This window comes from Semicossyphus pulcher, unplaced genomic scaffold (assembly GCF_022749685.1).
Source record: "Semicossyphus pulcher isolate SPU_LCO1_2020_fin unplaced genomic scaffold, fSemPul1.0.p SCAF_12, whole genome shotgun sequence".
NCBI classification, from domain to species: Eukaryota; Metazoa; Chordata; class Actinopteri; order Labriformes; family Labridae; genus Semicossyphus; species Semicossyphus pulcher.
The window spans coordinates 3250205-3268315 of record NW_027211626.1 but is presented as its reverse complement, the minus strand read 5'-3'; the positions used below and the strand labels follow the sequence as shown (position 1 = coordinate 3268315).

The following is an 18111-nucleotide window of genomic DNA, read 5'->3' as shown; positions in this document are numbered from 1 at the left end:
TGTTTTTAATCCTCCTGCAGCACATATTTTGCATCCAGGCTGTTGTTTTACTATACTTTTTCATTATTTTTAACCTAATCTGCCAGAGGGATCATGTGGTTGATTCTTGCCATGCATTGCAGACACGCTAGTCTAACTGCTTTGTTGTCAGAACTGCAATGTTTATGTCTGCGCTACAGCGATTTAAAGTAGTAACCAAAGCCAGGGAGGTAGCTAATGCTTTCCATTCAGAGTAAATAAAAGAAGGTCAGGGTAGCTTTAACACATGAGTTGTTTAGTATTGGTGCAGATATAAGGGGAAGCATATTGAATCACATGTCAATGCTATGAAGTGAAGAAGTGTCTGTGATCTGACCCATTGCTCTGTGGCTCGGCTTGGTTCCAGATGGGCTCTTACTTTGGCTCCTCATTGTGTGCAGTTGATCTGAACCAGGACGGCCTGTCGGACCTGCTGGTGGGGGCACCCATGCACAGCCAGCTCCGGGACGAGGGCCAGGTGTCTGTGTACCTCAGCAAGGGCAATGTGAGTGGGACGTGTGGGTCAGAGGGAACACGATACCATAACTTACACATTTATTTTACTCCATGTGTTCAGTATATGTTTCTATACTGATGTTATTGTCTACAGTGTCGACTTTTAGCTCGGCTCGATCGTGTTTGATTTCTTTACGACCGTGTTTGTTATCATGATTACAGAATATAACAGCAAAGCATTGTGGGAGTGAGAGAGATTATGTTATCGAAGCAGGACTAAGGCTTCTGTTTGTACTCTTTATATTTATGAGTTATTGCAGGGAGGAAGTTCACTGCATGTTTGGTGGTTAAATCATTTGGCTAAAAGCCAACTCACTGCAGTCGTTGCCAAAGAATCTTATCAGAGAGACACAGCAATTATTTCTGAAACAGTTAACCGCAGGACAGTTCTTTTATCTGCTCCCAGCTCTGTTTATAAATCGTGTCTCTTCTGTTGTTCAGGGTGTGATGGAGGAGGGAGGTGTCCTGAGCGGTGACAATGCCTTCAATGCACACTTTGGAGAATGCATCACTGCGATCGGAGACGTAGATGACGATGGATATCAAGGTCAGTACAAACTTAGAAAATGCCTGCTTGACCTCATTAACAGGTTAATTATGTTTAAAACTACACTTACCTGCTTGTTCTGCAGGTTTTGACCGTTTCACAAGGACTTAATCACCAGATGTGTCCATGTGAATTAGGGCTGCTAATCTATGTTGGCTTAAGTGTTTTGACATGTTATTTACTACTATATATCTTAGAACCTGAATCAAACAAGTTTATTGCCAAGTAGGTTTACACATACAAGGAAGTTGTTCTGGTATTTTGATGCAGTACAATAAACACAGAAGTAGAATAAAAATAAGTAAAAAATACTATTCAACAGTAGTACTCCTACTGTCAGTGAACTGAAGTAGAATAAGGCCGGCTGGGACACTGTTGATGAGGCTGGCAGCAGACTGGCTGTCGCCTCACAGCTCGAAGGTTCCTAGTTCGAGTACTGGTTCGGCATGTTCTCCCCGTGCATGCGTGAGTTCCCTCCGGGTACTCTGGCTTCCTCCCACAGTCCAAAGACATGCTCGTTAGGTACATTGGTGACTCTAAATTGCCCGTAGGTGTGAATGTGAGTGTGAAAGGTTGGCTGTCTCTATCTGTGAGCCCTGTGATTGACTGGTGATCAGTCCAAGGTGTAACCCTGCCTGTTGCCCAGCTGGGATAGGCTCCAGCCCCCCGTGACCCTGAACAGGACAACTAGTATAGATAATGGATGGATTAATGGATATGTCTTGTTATATTGTGTTCTACAAAGCACAAGTATTTCACATGTTTTAATGAGACAGCAGATGCAGGGCCAGAGTTTAGACATACTGTATTTTGCCAGTACAAATACTTCAAATACTTAAGTACTTAAAATAGTGGCTCCCAAGCCGTGGGTTGGGATCCCTTCTGCAGGTCACAACATAAATCTTAAGGACAGGGAAGTGAGTAATGGGAAAGAAAAGATGTGGAAAAGCAAAGTTCTGCAACCCAATTTAATTTCTTTTCCACTCGTTTCTCTTTATTTATATATTTATTTGTGAATATTCTTTGGGCCATTTTTGTCTTTATTGATAGGACAGCTGAAGAGAGACAGGAAATATGGGGAGAGGAAAGTGGGGGATGACATGCTGCAAAGGGCCGAGGGCGAAGTCGAACTGCTTGCTCTGCCAACTGAGCTGCACTAGCGCTCCTATCTTTTTTTTTTGTAAGTTTGACCTTATTAAAGCCTTAAACAATAAAACAATAAGACAACCTGAGAAGTTTAAAAGGGGAATTCACTCTTTAAAGGAACGGCTCACAAATAACAGTCATCTGAGACCGCTGTCCATGGGTTACAAATGCCATGAAGGTTTCAAACAACAGCAAATTTTGCTGCAGCTTGAAAATCTGCTACGTAACACAGTAACCATATACAAATGAAACATTTTGTATTGACAGTGGAGGTTTAATTATTGTTTTGTCATGCTATATAAAGAGCAGAGGGTCTTTTAAATAGTGTCTTTATGAATCAGCGTCTGCAATACAAAAAAAATGACTAGTTTTATGTGAAACTCAGATGCCAGAAAGTCCTTGAATGCACCAAAAACAGAACAGTCATAAAATTCAAAACTATTGTCCTTTAACCACTAAACTATCTCTGGGCAACAGTTTGGAAGTTCAGGACTCATATGGCGGTCATGTGTGCATGTGTAAGTCTTATAATGACCCTCCAGTGGTCTATGAATCTATAATCCAGACAATGACAAACACTTTGCTATAGCATCCACTGCTATTAATGTTACAATGTCCTGTAGTCATGCAACAAAGCAATTTCCTCTGTCATCTGGCGAGTTATAGAGTCACACAGATTATATTCCTCACATCAGCCCACGAGAAAATGTTTGCTCTTGGAGAGGCTCAGTAGGTGCAACAAAACCCTCCACTTTCAAAGACATTTTGTTTCAATTACCCTGCGGCGAGTGGGATCTTTAGAAAATATTGCCCCCTCACCCTCGTGAGCAGAGACATCCAGATGCAAACCACACACACAGACATACATTGCTTTCCTGGCACTCGCATGGCCTGACTTGGCGTCCGTCTCACACTCGAGACCAGAAGCTTCTGCCCGGTTTCATCTCGGTGGGAGATACGCCTCGAAGCGCGCAGCCTGGCACATGTTTGTGTGTTTTTGTGTGTGTGTGTGTGTGCGGAGAAAGATGGCAGCTGGGAAGCATAACTCATCCTGTATGTCGTCACTCTTGGACTGTCGAAGAGCCAGACTGACATTGTGTGATTTACAACCAAACTGCTACCATTTAATGTGAAAGAACTACTGTAGGAATCAGAAAACACATTTGGTTTCACGACCAAATTTCTTGTTTAATTTGACTCCTTTATAATTGGTTAATTATTCCTGAAAAAGTGCCATTCTTCTGGCATTTCTGCTGTGGTATGTGCACCACATGACCCGGAGGTGTTTTGGTTTATAAAAAGAACGTTTATATATGGACTTGCTGTGGAAATGGGATAAGGGGACGTTGTTTCAGTGCTCTTGCCAGGACTTTATAGTCTTGTTTCCACTCTCTCAGAGGTCGCACAAGTTTTTATGGCCACTAACAACACTTAATTGTCTATTAAGAGTCTTACTGTAACAGCTTGTTTCCCAGGAACTGGCCGGCTGAAAGTAAACAGGGTGAATGAGAGCTTTTGTACACATTCACAAACACGTACAGCCCTTTATGTTCTTATTCATTTCTATGACTTTTGAACACTTTGTGTCCTTTTTTTGTCTCTTCAGATGTAGCCATAGGAGCACCGGAAGAGGACGACTATGCAGGAGCTGTTTATATCTACCACGGGGATGCAACAGGAATCATCAGCAAATACTCCATGGTAAGAACTCTCAGCAGCTAGTATCAGACATGCTAATAATGAGCAGATTTTTAGTTTTTTCATGGTTAGCAAATGAAGATAATCTTTCTCTGTGGCTTCACCAACACACGCTAAACGTTGATGAAAACCATGTGTTAACCTTGTGTACTCCAGTAGCCGAGTAACGTGTGGTAAAGTCGCAGGTGGTGCTGTAGCCTCAGGAGTAAACAGAAGACCCACGTAGCTCTGAAGGAGGCACAAGCAGTTCCTCATGGGCGAAGCATTTCCCTGTTAAAATCAAGATTCTAAGACTCAGATTCAGTCACTCATGTTTGTGTTCCTTTATGTAGCAGGGACAGCTCATTGTATGTAATGTTATGAATAAAAAGATGGTCCTCTTTTTAAGCTAGCTAGTTTTCAGTTCATGCATGTTGCAAATTTGAGGGTTGTGATTTCCAGTGGGGTTTCCTGTGTTTAATCGTCTTGCCGTTGAAATAAACTTGTTCACTTTAGAGCGTAGAGTTAAAAAAAAAGATCCAAACAACTCTCTGGCATTAGGAACAGAGCCTCAACGTGGAGAAATTTGCTCGTTAGCTTTCTTGTACAGAGTTAGGAGGTTTGTATCACTTGTGTCTGTTGTCTCTTTTAAGTATGGAGCTACAGCCAGGAATTCGATGGCTTAGCTTAGCTTAGCTTAGCTTAGCTTGGCATAAAGACTTAAAAAAGCATAGAGAAACAGTTAGCATGCTTCTCTCCAAAATGAAAAATAAACACCTACAGACTCCTCTAAAACGTAGTTATTAATATGTATCTTAAACTCATGCTGGACCCCATTCACAGATTTGTTACTTGCATCAGTTTAAACTAATAGACATCTGAAGCCAAGAAGGTTGCAAACAACAGACTTAAAAGACTTCCCTTGGGTTTAGCATAATTTCCAGATGGGTTTCCTGTGTTTGATCTTATTGGCGTTGAAATAAACGTATTCCCTTTTCAGCTGAGAGTGAGATAAACAGGTCCAAACCACTCTCGTGCATAAGTTACAGAGCTACAACCTGGAGGCAATTAGCTTAGCATAAAGACTGGGAAACTGCCAGCACCTCTCGAGCTTAACGGGATTAATCTTGTTTGTTTTTAATCTGAAAAAAAGTGTCTGGATGTAGAGACTAAATCTTCATCATGAACTTCCAGTAAAACCAAAACTCTGCTCTGGTTCACATGTTTTTGTAGATAAAGGACAATCAAGATGTAAGATGTGGGTGCATGTTCAAACTCCGGAGCTAAGCTAAGCTAATCTCCTCTTGGCTCTAGCTACATACGTAACAAATGGACATGAGCGGCATCAAACTTTTATCTCAAATTTCCTAAAGAATCCAGGTCTTACTTAATGCTAAGCTACCAAATGTGTTTTTACTTTAAATCTGGAAACACAAAGATAGTTCATACGTAGAAAACAAACGCAGAGCAAAAACAAAATGTGCTTTTTTTCTCCATGTTGGCTCACTTGTGTTATTTGAAGGCTGGTATCATCTGTTACAGAAACTGTCTGGGCGCAGCGTTAGCCCTGGTCTGCAGATGTTTGGCCAGTCGATCTCAGGCAATGTGGACATGGATGGCAACGGATACACAGGTACGCTCATACCAGACGAGATGAAAGACTTCCAAAGCCACATCGGGAAAATCAGGTTGAAAACAGCAGAGGATGAGATTGTTAAATATTTGTTTTTCACCCTCATGGTTTTTCACTCTCTTGCATTAGCAGTGCAAAGACTCGTGATAGAGGCATCTTGTTTACTGCATTCCACAGCTGACATTCAGACTGAGCCAGCAGCGAATTTAAGTCCACTGTGCATTGTTTAGGATTTGCAGGTGTAAAGAGGGCTGTTAGCAGATGTTTGCATTAATATCTTCTGACTAACAAATCAATCATGCTCTTGTTTTCATGCAGATATCACCATTGGAGCTTTCATGTCAGATAGTGTGGTGCTGCTGAGGTGAGTAACTTGATCATTTGTGTCACCGCGGTATTTTCTTCGCCTCCTCCAACTCGTCTTAATCTCCAGTTTCTCCCACTCTGTGTTCCTGTGTCGGTTGATGTGGTTGCAGGACCCGGCCTGTCATTACGGTGGATGTCTCCATCTTCCTCCCCGTCTCCATCAACATCACTGTGCCGCAGTGCCACGAGGGCCAGCACAACCAAAACTGCTTCAACGTCACCGTGTGCATGCGCTTCAGAGGGAAACAGCTGCCCGGACAGATAGGTGAGGACAAACCCAGACAAGAAGAACATCACAGAAGTCAGTCCACTCTGATAGAGCCACTTAACTTACTGTGAATGATACAGTTAGAGCCAGAGAGCAGACAAGCTTTTAATCATATCTTCAGTGTTAAGGAATAGTTCCATTTATTGGAACATTTGCTCGCTAGCTTTCTTGCACAGAGTTAGAAGGTTGATATCACTTGTGTCTGTTGTCTCTTTGGAGCTACAGCAGGAGTCGCTGGCTGAGCTTACCTTAGCTTAGCATAGACTTAAAGAAGTAGAGAGAAACAGGTAGCACACCTCTCTCCAAAAAGAAAAATAAACACCTACCAACTCCTCTAAAACATGATTGCTGGACTCACAACAGCTGCTGTTAAATACAAAGCTTTGACTGTTTGTTCCTGTTTGATCCAGTATAGCACCAAACCAAACTCCTCTCTCTCAGTATCTCTAGTTTTACCTGCAAGACTAACTTTTATCAGAGTCAGATGGACGTTTGAGAATTTCAAGCTGGCTACTTTCTAAGTGTTTCAAATCACGTAATTTCCCAGTTCATAACTTCCCAGTTTTAGTAAGCTAAAGTTAGCAGCAGCTCAGCTCAGCTCAGCTCAGCCCCTGAAAGTCCAGGAAGAACGTAGACACTGACACGGATTTGTAAAGTGAACTGCTATATTCTGTTTTTCACTGGTTCAAATAACCTGGTCTGTTTGTCCTGAATTAAAAACAAGCTAAGCAACCACCATGAAGCTAGCAACTGCTCAGCTTGTAGACCCTCCTGGTGTCCTGTGATGAGTGGAGGGCGTCAGAGTTTTAATTTGAAAGCGATTCGTTCAGTGTTTTCATTCTCTTTTACTGTGAACACTGAGGGGTCGACTCAGGGTTTTCTCCACTGATGGACTGAATGAGTCTTCAAATCAACTTTTAGTCATACTGAAATGTAAGAGGAAAAAAAAGTTGTACCAGTAACACACTGTATTTCTTGGCGACCAGCATCCATCCAGGCACAGTGAACTTCAAAAGCAAGCTGTCATTTTGTGTTGTGAGGAAGTGAAATTCAGACCACTTGAACTCTTAGTCATGTAAAATGGGTAAATTTGTAAACCTGATCCGGCTGAGCAGTTCTCCCTGAGTTTTGAGCCGGTCAGTGCGGTTAGCCTTTGGCCTCAGTGTCAGTGCGCTTGGCTGATGCTTCACCCTTCAGCTTTTGCTATTCGGCTCAGGGGTGCGGTGTCTGTTGAGTGCTGAGGTGCGGTCCTGTTCCAGTGTTTGGGTGTGGTCACTCACAACTCCCCCCAGGGGAGCAGGAGCCCTGTCGTTACGTAATGAGTGTGTCCTGGCCCTTTGGAATAAAGCCTCTCTGTTGAGCCGTCTGGAGAACGCCATGGAAAGTGCAGCAGCATGTGTTTGGTGACTCCTTTAATGAAGCCTTGCTTTGCCTCCTTTGGAGTGAGCTCATGACGTTCCCTCTGTTGGAGAGAGGAAACAGAGAGGCTTTGGTCCAAGTGGGGTGTGTTCGCCATCCTTCCCACTGTTTTAACAGTATGACACCCTCCTGAGGCAATTACTACAGACTGAGGCCGATTCATCCAGAGGAGCGGATGTTTAGAGGACAACAGACCATGTATGGTTTACAAGGAAGTGTTGGGATTGATGATTTCTCAATTGAAAGCAGATTATATGTAGCTCTCAGTGTCACTAAAGCCTGGGCTGGGACTAACAGGAATGTTGTTATTGAAATGTTTTCTTTCACAGTAATTCTACCTCTGGCCGACCACATGGAAAATTGATTTCCTTTTTTAGTTAATCCGTGTCTGCTCACCTTAAGCTACAAAAATCTCAGCACAAAAAGGTTTTAATGATTCACTTCAGGTTGTCAGCGGTAAATCCAGCATGAACCAGCTTTAATAAAACAGTTTAAACTGTGTAGCTCTTCTTAATGTCCTCGCTGGCTTGTGGATTTAAAATTGTGCAGAATTATTACATTAAATCTTCTGAAATTTGTTTTCATAAACACGACACAAAGAGCCCTTGTTGAGTTAAAGTAATATCAGATGATTCGACCAAAGAATGTCCTACACATCCCTTCTCCCCTCTTACTCACAATCATTTACTGCAATAAGCGATAATTGATCTTTTCCCCATGTTTTGATGGCAATAAAAGAAAACCAAACCGTGCATACCTCAAGAGTTTCTCAGGGTTATCTTCACTCAGAGATCCATCGCTGTCACTTAGCATTATGTCTAACAGTGTTTGTGTTCCTTGTCAGATTTGCTGTACAACTTAACAGCCGATGTGGATAAGCGACAGAAGAGCCAGCCTTCCCGGGTCTACTTCACCCAGAGCGGATCTCAGATCAGCCAGATGAGCCAGCAGCTCAGCCTGGACATCAACAGGGAGGAGTGCCAGCGCTTCACCGCCTACGTGAAGGTAAGGATGGATTTTCTGGACTTAGCGCTGGCGGGCTGTGTTTGTGTTGGGCTGTCTGTGTGCTGCTCGTTGCCTCAGCTGATCTTTCCCATGACCTTGATCGCTCTCTCTTTGCTATGTTGGTGTGCGATATGAGTTGTTTGCTTGTGTGGTTTGTTTTTTGTTGGAGCATCAAAATCAGTAATGTTCCAGCTAAAATGTTGACAGTGATAATGGGAATGGTCTCTTTTTTCGTGAGCCAGATCATTTGGCTCAGTTGAGCGATGAGAAGCGGCTCTTTTTGGCTCCAAAATAGCTCTTTATTTAGTACCAGTTTTGAATTTAGAAATATGTTGACCTCTGATCGGTAGGGGGCTGCACAGTGTTACAGTGTTTAGCGCTGTCGCCTTACAGCTAGAAGGTTCCTGGTTCGAATCATGTGTGGAGTTTGCATGTTTTCCACTTGCATGTGTGGGTTCCCTCCAGGTACTCCGGCTTCCTCCCACAGTCCAAGGACATGCTCGTTAGGTTCATTGGTGACTCCAAATTGCCCGTAAGTTAGGGTTAGAGTGGGTGTGAAAGGTTGTCTGTCTCTATGTGTCAGCCCTGTGATTGATCAGGCGATCAGTCCAAGTGTAACCCCGCCTCTCGCCCAGTGACAGCTGGGATAGGCTCCAGCTCCTCCTGTGACCCTGAACAGGACAAGCGGTATAGATAATGGATGGATGGAATTATTCTACGTGTTATTATTTCCAGAAGGCCCAAATTTAGCATTATTTGTGGTAGAAAAACCACAAAAAAAATCAAGCATTATTACATATTTTACTTGATTGATTACTCTCTTGTTTGCTGAAAAAATAAGCTTTAATACACTTAAATATCCTGTCATATTGATGATAAAAAATGGACTATCTCAAGAATGACAATCATAGTTGTCAACTAAATAGCAGGCTTCTAAAAAATATAGTTAATGAATAATACAACTCTTGACCTGAGAAACATACAAAAGCTCTCACCATGCTCCCCCCTCTTGGAGTGGACTTTGTTCGTAACACAAACACCAGACTTTTGTTTGTTTTCCCGGATCAAAACAAGAGGAATAATAAAATGCAGACATAAGATAAGGGCCGTCACGTATCTCTCAGTGGTGTGAGAGCAGTGGCAGCTGCAGCTGAAGGCTACGGATCAACAGGCATCTGCTGGAAGCTCTGTGTGTCTCCCTGCTGGGCGAGGTTAAAGGTAACAGGCAGGCGCTTGATGGTTCCTGAAACCATGCTGCTCAAGTGTGCATCTGCAGAAACTGACAGAAAACAGAGTTTCCTTTGTCACCGCATAGTCCCTCTATTGTGTTCCTCTGTGATTTAGCCGCGTAGCCTCAGAGAGGGTCCTCGTCCTGAGGGCAACATCAATGTTTCACCTCCTGTAGTACGGAGGCCTGCAGCAGGCCTGTAAATTTCACAGGCATTCTTAACTGTGCTCTCCAGGCGCTTTCACTGTGGGAGGCTGAGCTGCTGACTGAGGGGGGCTGTCATTACCACGCCTGCCTCTCCTCCTTCAACCATTCAGACTATAATGAGAGTATATCACACAGAGCAGTTATAGCTATAACCTTTACTCATCTTAAAATACATATCACAGTTATCAGTGCGGTCTGGTGTGTGTTTAACCAGGAACATTTTAAACATAATCTTCACTTTCCTGCGTCTAACTTTAAACCTTTTATCTTTAACAGACAGGTCAGTCATGTAAAGTAGAGCTTCTGCTAAATCTGACATTTCAGCGCTTGAACCAAACATATTTAGTTTGGTGGGTGGGCGAGAATTATCACTCAGTCGAAGCTCTTCACTGCCAAATGTCTGTGGTGTGTCTCGAGCTGTGAGAGGAACACACTTATACTTCAAGTGCCATCCATCAGGCCAGAAGTTAGTTAACGGATGAGCTGAATTTTGCTGTTCTGTTAGTTTGTATGAGCACTAATGTCTCTGGATTAAATTACACGCTGATGTTTGAAAAGTTATTTTTGGGGGAAATTTCGGGAAATAGACTTATTAGCTTTAATGTGGGGATTTGAAGCTTAAAGGGACTGACGTTTCACCTCTCATCCGAGAGGCTTCTTCAGGTCTAAAGTAACTGGTGGACGGAGTGAGAAATATAAGCCTCTGTAGGTATGCTAATAGATGTGTAGTCAAGGGAGAGTCGTTAACTTGGGCTGTTGACCAAATAGCATTTAATGTGGGGAGATCATCAATCATACTCTCATGTCTCGAAGTTCTTAAAGAAGCTGTCAATTAGCTTAGCTTAGCATAAAAACAGGAAACATTGGGAAGCAGGTAGCCTGGCTCCATCCAAAGATAACACTGCCAACTAATACAATTAAAGTTCGCTAATAAACATGTTGGATCAAGTTTCACACAAGAGTTGATCACACAAGAAAAAAAATAGTTGTGGTTTTTCAAAGGGAGTTTTGTGCCAGATTTGATCTCTTCACTATGCCTAGAAACTTCCTGGAAACTGTGACTTGTTTTTACATTTTAGTTTGTGTATGCCCTTAATCAGATAAGATATGAGATGTAGCCTGGTACCTTTAAACATGCCTATAGGTGAACCTTCTAACAAAACCAGACTAGTTGCTCACATGTTTCCAGTCTTTATGCTAAGCTAAGTTAACTGCCGCCTGCCTCCAGCTTTATATTTAAGTGTGATGTGAACCTTGTCAAGTGAATATCTGTAAGTGTCTCCAAAAAACGTAGAACTGATCTTTTGATTCTCGGGATAGATATCAGTTTACAGACGACTTAACTCTTTTTATTTGGATATATTTAAATAATATTCCATCTTTTGTCAGTAGGAGTTTTTAGATTAGCTTGACTGAGACATGAGGTGCACCATGGTTGCCACTCCAGCTCTATAGGTTGTTATTTTTCCTCTTTATGTTACTACAAATTCCACCTGCTCAGCAACAAAAAGCAGAGGTGAGACTCCCAACTTTAAAGCCATGGTAAAGGTGTGGCGGCCTAAATACAACCTTACCACACTGTTTAGACAGAATGACATTTCATATGTATGAAAAGTAAAGGGCACAAAGATGATGACCCGGCATGATAACTGTCTGCCAGGAGACTTCATCACACAGTTTGTGTTCGTCCCAAACTTGAGAGAAGAATCACCATAATCAGAGATGATCTGGCTCCGCTCTCAGAGGGTCTAGTCTGCCTGACCAATTGCATCGTTTATCTTCCTCATGCGTCTGCCCACATGAGCCAGTCCTCCCATTCCCCAGAAGAGGTATGCTAATGGAAACCAGCTGGTTTCTCGACTGCATCCTCTAAGGGATTGTGCACCCCCGCCCCACCCTTCACTCAGCCCGAACATGCAGTGAAAACGCAGGACTGAGGCTCACGTCACAGCAGGGTTCTGGGCTGCTGTTGTGGAGCTGCATGCTGGCGCTGCTGATGGAAAACCCTCACGTCAGGGTTGATTGCTCAAGCCCTGATGCATGAGGAGCTGTGGAAGCAGGCCATGTGCTATTCTGAGCCTCTCTCACGTTTGTTACCCTGCTGACCATTTGTCGACCCCGTTTGTTGACTTTTCAGATGATATAAACACCTTTAAAGGACCTCTGTTAGCAGCAAACTTAATAAGGCACGGTTAAAGTTGTTCTACCTCATGCACATGCATGCAGCAGGACTGGAACAGACATGCTCAGTTTGCACCATCTGAAATCAAGTAAAAGCTGGATCTGGAGACACTCAGTAAATCAAGTAGTGTTGAGAACAAAAGGGCATAACAGGAGTTATTCAGAGAGCAAAGAGTACAGAAGCTAAAGTTCAATTTCAGACTTTTTTCAGGAGTAATTCCTCCTGAAATTATGCAAGTCTCACATGTTGATCATTTTAAACATGTTTTCTTTGGCGTAGGGTAACAGCATACCAGCCCTCCAGATGGTCTTTGTTTGGTTATTTTTAGCTGAATAAACTCCGTGCAGGCTTTTACTCCAGTCGTACCTCACAGTTAGTTTGGGAAAACAGTTCCGAGCAGTGATGACTGATAAATGATCGGGGTCCTGATTACCAGAGGTGCAGTTCGGGAACAGGCAATGAGTCATTTCACAAACGTACCACCGCCTTTGAGCAGAAATGCTTCAGCTTGACGTGTCGTATTAAGATATTTGGTACAATTGGCATGTTGTCCCTCTGTGGTATGGCAGTGTCTCAACTTACTCTGCTAGTGACAGCACAGTGGAATAGCTTGGAGGTTTTGAATATTATTCATGTTCAACTGGATGCCTCAGTGAGTGAACTTGATTATTGTGTGTCGGATAGAAAATAGGACGTGTATGATAAGGGACTACTTTGATGAATGGAAAGTTGAAAGGTCACCATGCAGGGCAGCAAGGAAGACTAGATTAGATTACTTTAGACAGCTTTATTAATCCTCAGGTGGGAACTCTTATGCCACCAAGTTGACCCAAACAATGAATAAATGATGACATCATTAAAGCCATTTTAGACATCATTAATATTTTACTTTTCAGAGTCTACAGACATGCAGCGCTGTGAGGCTTTACTTGAGCTACATGCTACATCAACATGTTAACAGCAAAGTGACAGTGCTAACATGCTAATATTTAGCTGGTTAAGGAAAAGGCTATGTCAATCAGCTTAATTTAGCATGTTAGAGTGCTATCATATGCTAATTAACAGCTCTAAACGCACGAAAAAACCACTGAACAAAACACACTGAAAGGTTTTTAAAATTTTAACAGATGGATAACATGTGAGAGAGCCCACACATGATGACAGATTGAACAGTTTTCTTCCAATAGTGTGTGGAGAGCAACAATATGACCCAAACAGCACACCACACACCAACACAATTTATTCACCAACAACCAGAGCCCGACTCTCACAGCTGGAAATCTCACTAAATCTCTCGTAGTCAAACGAGACTTGAGAGTAAACAAACATGGCGGACGACGGGCAGGAAGAATTTGTGATGATAGTTTTTGGACTTTTTGATGAAAATTCAAAAAGAACAAACCGTGGATGAAGTGGTGGAGACGGCGTGAACATGTTACTCTATGCTTCACGTTTGCTTTTGTCGCCATGGCTGCGGTTGTTGTGCTTCCTTCTTTGGTCAGCTTGCTTCCCAGTCGTTTGGTTCCACGTGACAATCCACACAGTGCGTGCTCGGCTGTCCTCAGGGTTCCCCCCACACAACAGGTCGTAAATATTGAACATGTTTAATCTTTATGATTGGAAATTGCTGCGGCCCCGACGTTCTTCTGAGCAGATCAGGGGAGGTAAAAGCACTCTTAACATCCCTCACATCACAGGAACATCTGGAAGATCATCTTTAGAACCATTGTGACTTTGCTTACTTTTGTCAGAAGGGGGGAAACGGGCCCAAAATAGATTTGATTATCTTGTAGTGTGAAGCCCGCTTAAGGCTAATGGAACTGCCTTTGGTTTTTCAGGTTTTTGATCATAAATTAAAGTACTGGACAAATTCATATGTGACCTCATGATGGCGCTAGATAAAATAGCTACAGTTCATCCTGACGCTGGCTGACGGGGACATGGATGGCTCTACCAAACTTCATGGCAATCGTCCAATAGTTCTAGAGACATTTCACACCTCATTGTGGCTCTTGAGGAAAAGTCAGGGGGACACCAAAGTATTTGGGACACATCCTCTCAGAACCATGAATATCTGTGCAAACCTTTATAACAATCCATTCAGTATTTGTCCATATATTTCAGTCTGGACCAAAATGGTGGATTGACTATTTCGCATTGACAGACTGCTAGCATGACTGAAACATAACAAACGAACAAGAAATAATGAACATGTCTCTGGCTATATGTTGAGTGGAGACCATCAGTGTCTGCAGATTTAAGGTGCTACAGGTGTAATGTCCACATTACATTGTGGCATATGTTTCAGTATAAACCATAAAGCATTCATTATTCATTGTGTCAAGTACTGTTTGGTTGTAGGCCGGCTTTTACTGCTCACTTAGCTTTGATTTACAGCTTGTCTTTGTAAAATGGTTTAAAGTATCCCTGTGTTAGATGTTCTGCACTTCTTCCATGATCACATCACATGGCGTGTTTACATCTTGGGCCATTTATCCATCGTCATGTACATGTTTTCACTCCAGCAGTCCCATCACAGCACGTGAGCCTTGAAATCATGCCAAGAGCCAGTTCCATTTGTGGTCATGAGTGGTATTGTGTAGCTCTGTAGAAGAATCGCCGTCTCCAAGGAGGAGCTAAAAACGGCAGCAAGAGCCCGGCCTGTAACAGTTGTCTGTTTAATTTAGCTTGTAAACTATCCTGCTCACTTCCCCCCCTCTTTCCTCTGGCCTATATTCCACTGAGTATGTGGCCTATATCTCATGTCCCCCTAACATTTGCTCTGCACCACCCGAGTATTTAAAGGTCCATCAAACGTTGTTCTGATGACTGCTGCGTTTGTTGGGGCATCTGCAGGATGAGCATCTATCTGTCAAAGCTAAATGAGGCCTTCACCAGCCTCTTATGACTGAATGGAAAAATTAATCACACGCTGGATTTGAGGGATAAAATGCGTGAGATTTTCAGGCTGGGTTTATAAGCTGGTGGTTTTAGGAAGTTACAGATGTATCAGGTTCTCTGAATCATTAGCAATGTTTTAACCTGGCTGTACCTCATTTGTATCTCAGCTGGCCATATTTAGTGGATGGATCCGTCTTTTACGTGTTTTATTTTGGTAAGAAACAAACCTTTACACGTCAGAGAATAAGGGCCTGTGTCCATTAAAAGCGTTTTTTTGCACTGGCAGCGCCCACACCCTCCATTTCAGAGCACTTCTCTCCGGCGTTTACCATTGCTAGGTTACGAAAGTTGGCGCACTTCTGCTACCCTTGGTACGTTGTTTTTAAATCCCTCTGTATGCTTAATATTTGCTTTTATTCAAGGAAATTTTACAAAGAAAACATAAACAGTTATCAGTTAACAGTTAACAGTTATCGTTTGTATAATCAATGCTAAAAATCATCACAGACCAAGCATCTTGTTTTTCTGACCCTGAAGAACAGTTTTATTTGAGGGAAGACAGAAGATAATTCAGACCACCAAATTTCCTGAAACTAATCTGTTTACCTAAATGGAGTTTGTGTCTTTATTAGTGAACTCTACTTTTCTTTGATTGACACCTTACCTACAGGTTTTGGGCTGCGTTATGCTTTGAAATCCTGTCATCTGCTCCTCCAAAGAGCTCAAACTAATGTGAAAAACCCTTCACACTTGTTTGACCTCAGTCCCCTCTCCAAAGACAAACAGGAAACCTTAGAGCTCACTGAGCACGGCAGCGCAGGAGTTCCTGTCGCTGCATCCCAGATGCTCTGCAGAAAGACAAAGTCCCAGAGCCTCCACGCCGTCTGGCACGTGGAAACCTGGAGCCGGGCCGCTGCCACACTGCCGGCTTTGTTTGCCTCTTTACAGTTCAACAGAAACGTGCAATTCCCCCGACGCTGTTCCCCGGTTTCATTTAGCTCGGGCCAAGAGAGCTGATACAATGAAAGTATATAGCAGGAAGTTAATCAAATCCAGCTGTCTTCTATTACACATGAGCAGCCTGTCGACTGCCTATTTATAAAGAATTTAAAGGGGAAAAAGTTAAAATATAACCGCTGCGACAATAAATCAAGTGGAAAATATCATGGGCACGGGCATATATACGTTACCTTTAATGCTTTGTCTGCAAGTATTAGTGTTTTACCGTTTACTGGACGAGCTATTGAGGCTAATTTTAGCTCAGGGTAATATTTTGGTCAGGATTTCCCTACATGGTCGTGCCAGCGTGAACATTATACAGTTCTTCTCTGAGCTTGTTTTGGGAGTGAGCTCTCTGCAGACTTTTGTGACACTAAACAAGAGAAATTTCCCATGAAGCTCCTCTCATTCATGTGCGTTGAAGATGTCAGTGAGGTATTATTCTTGATATGTCTGCTCCTGAGACCCTCTCTGTGTTGTTGCCATAGTAAATCCATCGTTGTTGCTCATATCGAGCGACCAAAGGTTGAGGCAGATTTGATGATTTGTTGATTTTGGCAGCGAGGAATGCCGGGCAAAATGTTTCCGCAGTCTTTTGGCCGCTCTGCTGCCACACGATGCCTCCGCAAGGCAACGTAATGGGTGGCCAAGTCTGACCACAATGAAGGAGTCTCTCCTGCCATGTTTCCCACTTCCACTCCAGAGGAAACATGTATGTGTGTGTGTGTGTGTGTGTGTGTGTGTGTGTGTGTGTGTGTGTGTACGTGTGTTCAGTGTGAATGTGTTGAAACAGAATGTCAGAAGCGTTGCCTGTGACGGGGCCGCTGCTTCACCACACCAGGAAAAGACAAAAAGCTGAGATTACTTCATCACTCCGCATCGTCAGGAAGCGTCTTTAACCCTTTAAACGAACCTCCTGCAGATGGATTGACCATGATCCTGTTAAATTTACAGATTACGTTTGTTGATGATGTCATTACATTATATTACAGGCGGTGATAAACGTGGTGAAAACGCTCGAGCGTCAGGGGGCAGTTGAGATCTGGCAACAGTAGATACTTGTTCGCATAATCATAAAAAAAATACCTAAAATTCAAAACAATAAAAGCTAGATTTTAGGTTGGTGAAGTCATTGAAGATATTCCAAGAAATTACATCACAATAAGATCAATTTCCAAAAATAACCACTGTATTTCTATTGCTGATGAAACATCAAAAAGCCTTTGAACTCTGCTCTTCTCCCCGAGCTCCCTAAAAATAGCCAATGAGTCCTATTGATCTCTGACAGCAATATTAACGTCTCTTCCTGTAGTAAAAGTCACAGGCATGGAGAGTGAAGTAGGACAACACTTCCCGTCTGCTTTTTCAAAGTAAAAGCCCGATCTGGAATTCTGACTCCCCTCGTTTGCACACAATGCTTTTATTTGGAAGTGTTTCCCGGGCTGTTGTTGTTGTTGTTGTTGTTTTTTTACTTTATTTGTAACTTTTCCAGGAAGTTATTTGATCGATAAAGTCGCTCACTGGCTCCTTATTGCGGTTCCTGCTTAATTTTCTTTGAAATAAACACATAGTCAGAAGTCTCCCGCAGGCCATAAGTATATGTCAGTAAAAATAAATGAACAACATCATGTCACAGAAGTAACTCAGGTGCAACCTCTCCCTCTATCCCCCTCGCTCGTTCTCCGTCTCTTTGTCTCGGCTCATACGGTTGTTTTTGCTGTGTGTTAATTAAAGTCCCGTTTCTAATATAAATAAGATTTTTTTCTGTTCAGACCAACCCACAGAAACCTTTAAAACAAAGACCTGAAACTACCCCTGGATATGCACGCTGCGGACATGGTGAGGACAGTGCAGGAGCAGCCCCGCCTACTCCCCGAACAAAGTATCCAGAGCCATGTGAGAGAGAGAGTCGCATCAGTGGAGGTCCAATATGCTCCATGATCCACCATTGCGATGTTGCAACTCTCTCTCTCTCTGTGGCTCTGAAAGTCCTGTCACT

At 42.8% G+C, this 18111-nt stretch overlaps 1 protein-coding gene across 1 annotated transcript in view; it reads left to right on the top strand.

Moving 5' to 3' along the window:
• Positions 1–385: 385 nt before the first annotated feature.
• LOC138588776 (integrin alpha-9-like) overlaps positions 386–18111 on the top strand; it is a 56896-nt gene continuing 39170 nt past the window's right edge. Inside the window, exons 1-7 of the mRNA XM_069659028.1 lie at positions 386–523; positions 976–1081; positions 3834–3928; positions 5447–5537; positions 5856–5901; positions 6014–6168; positions 8435–8595. Of these exons, the coding sequence (XP_069515129.1) occupies positions 386–523; positions 976–1081; positions 3834–3928; positions 5447–5537; positions 5856–5901; positions 6014–6168; positions 8435–8595 (792 nt within the window). The remainder of the gene's footprint in view (positions 524–975; positions 1082–3833; positions 3929–5446; positions 5538–5855; positions 5902–6013; positions 6169–8434; positions 8596–18111) is intronic.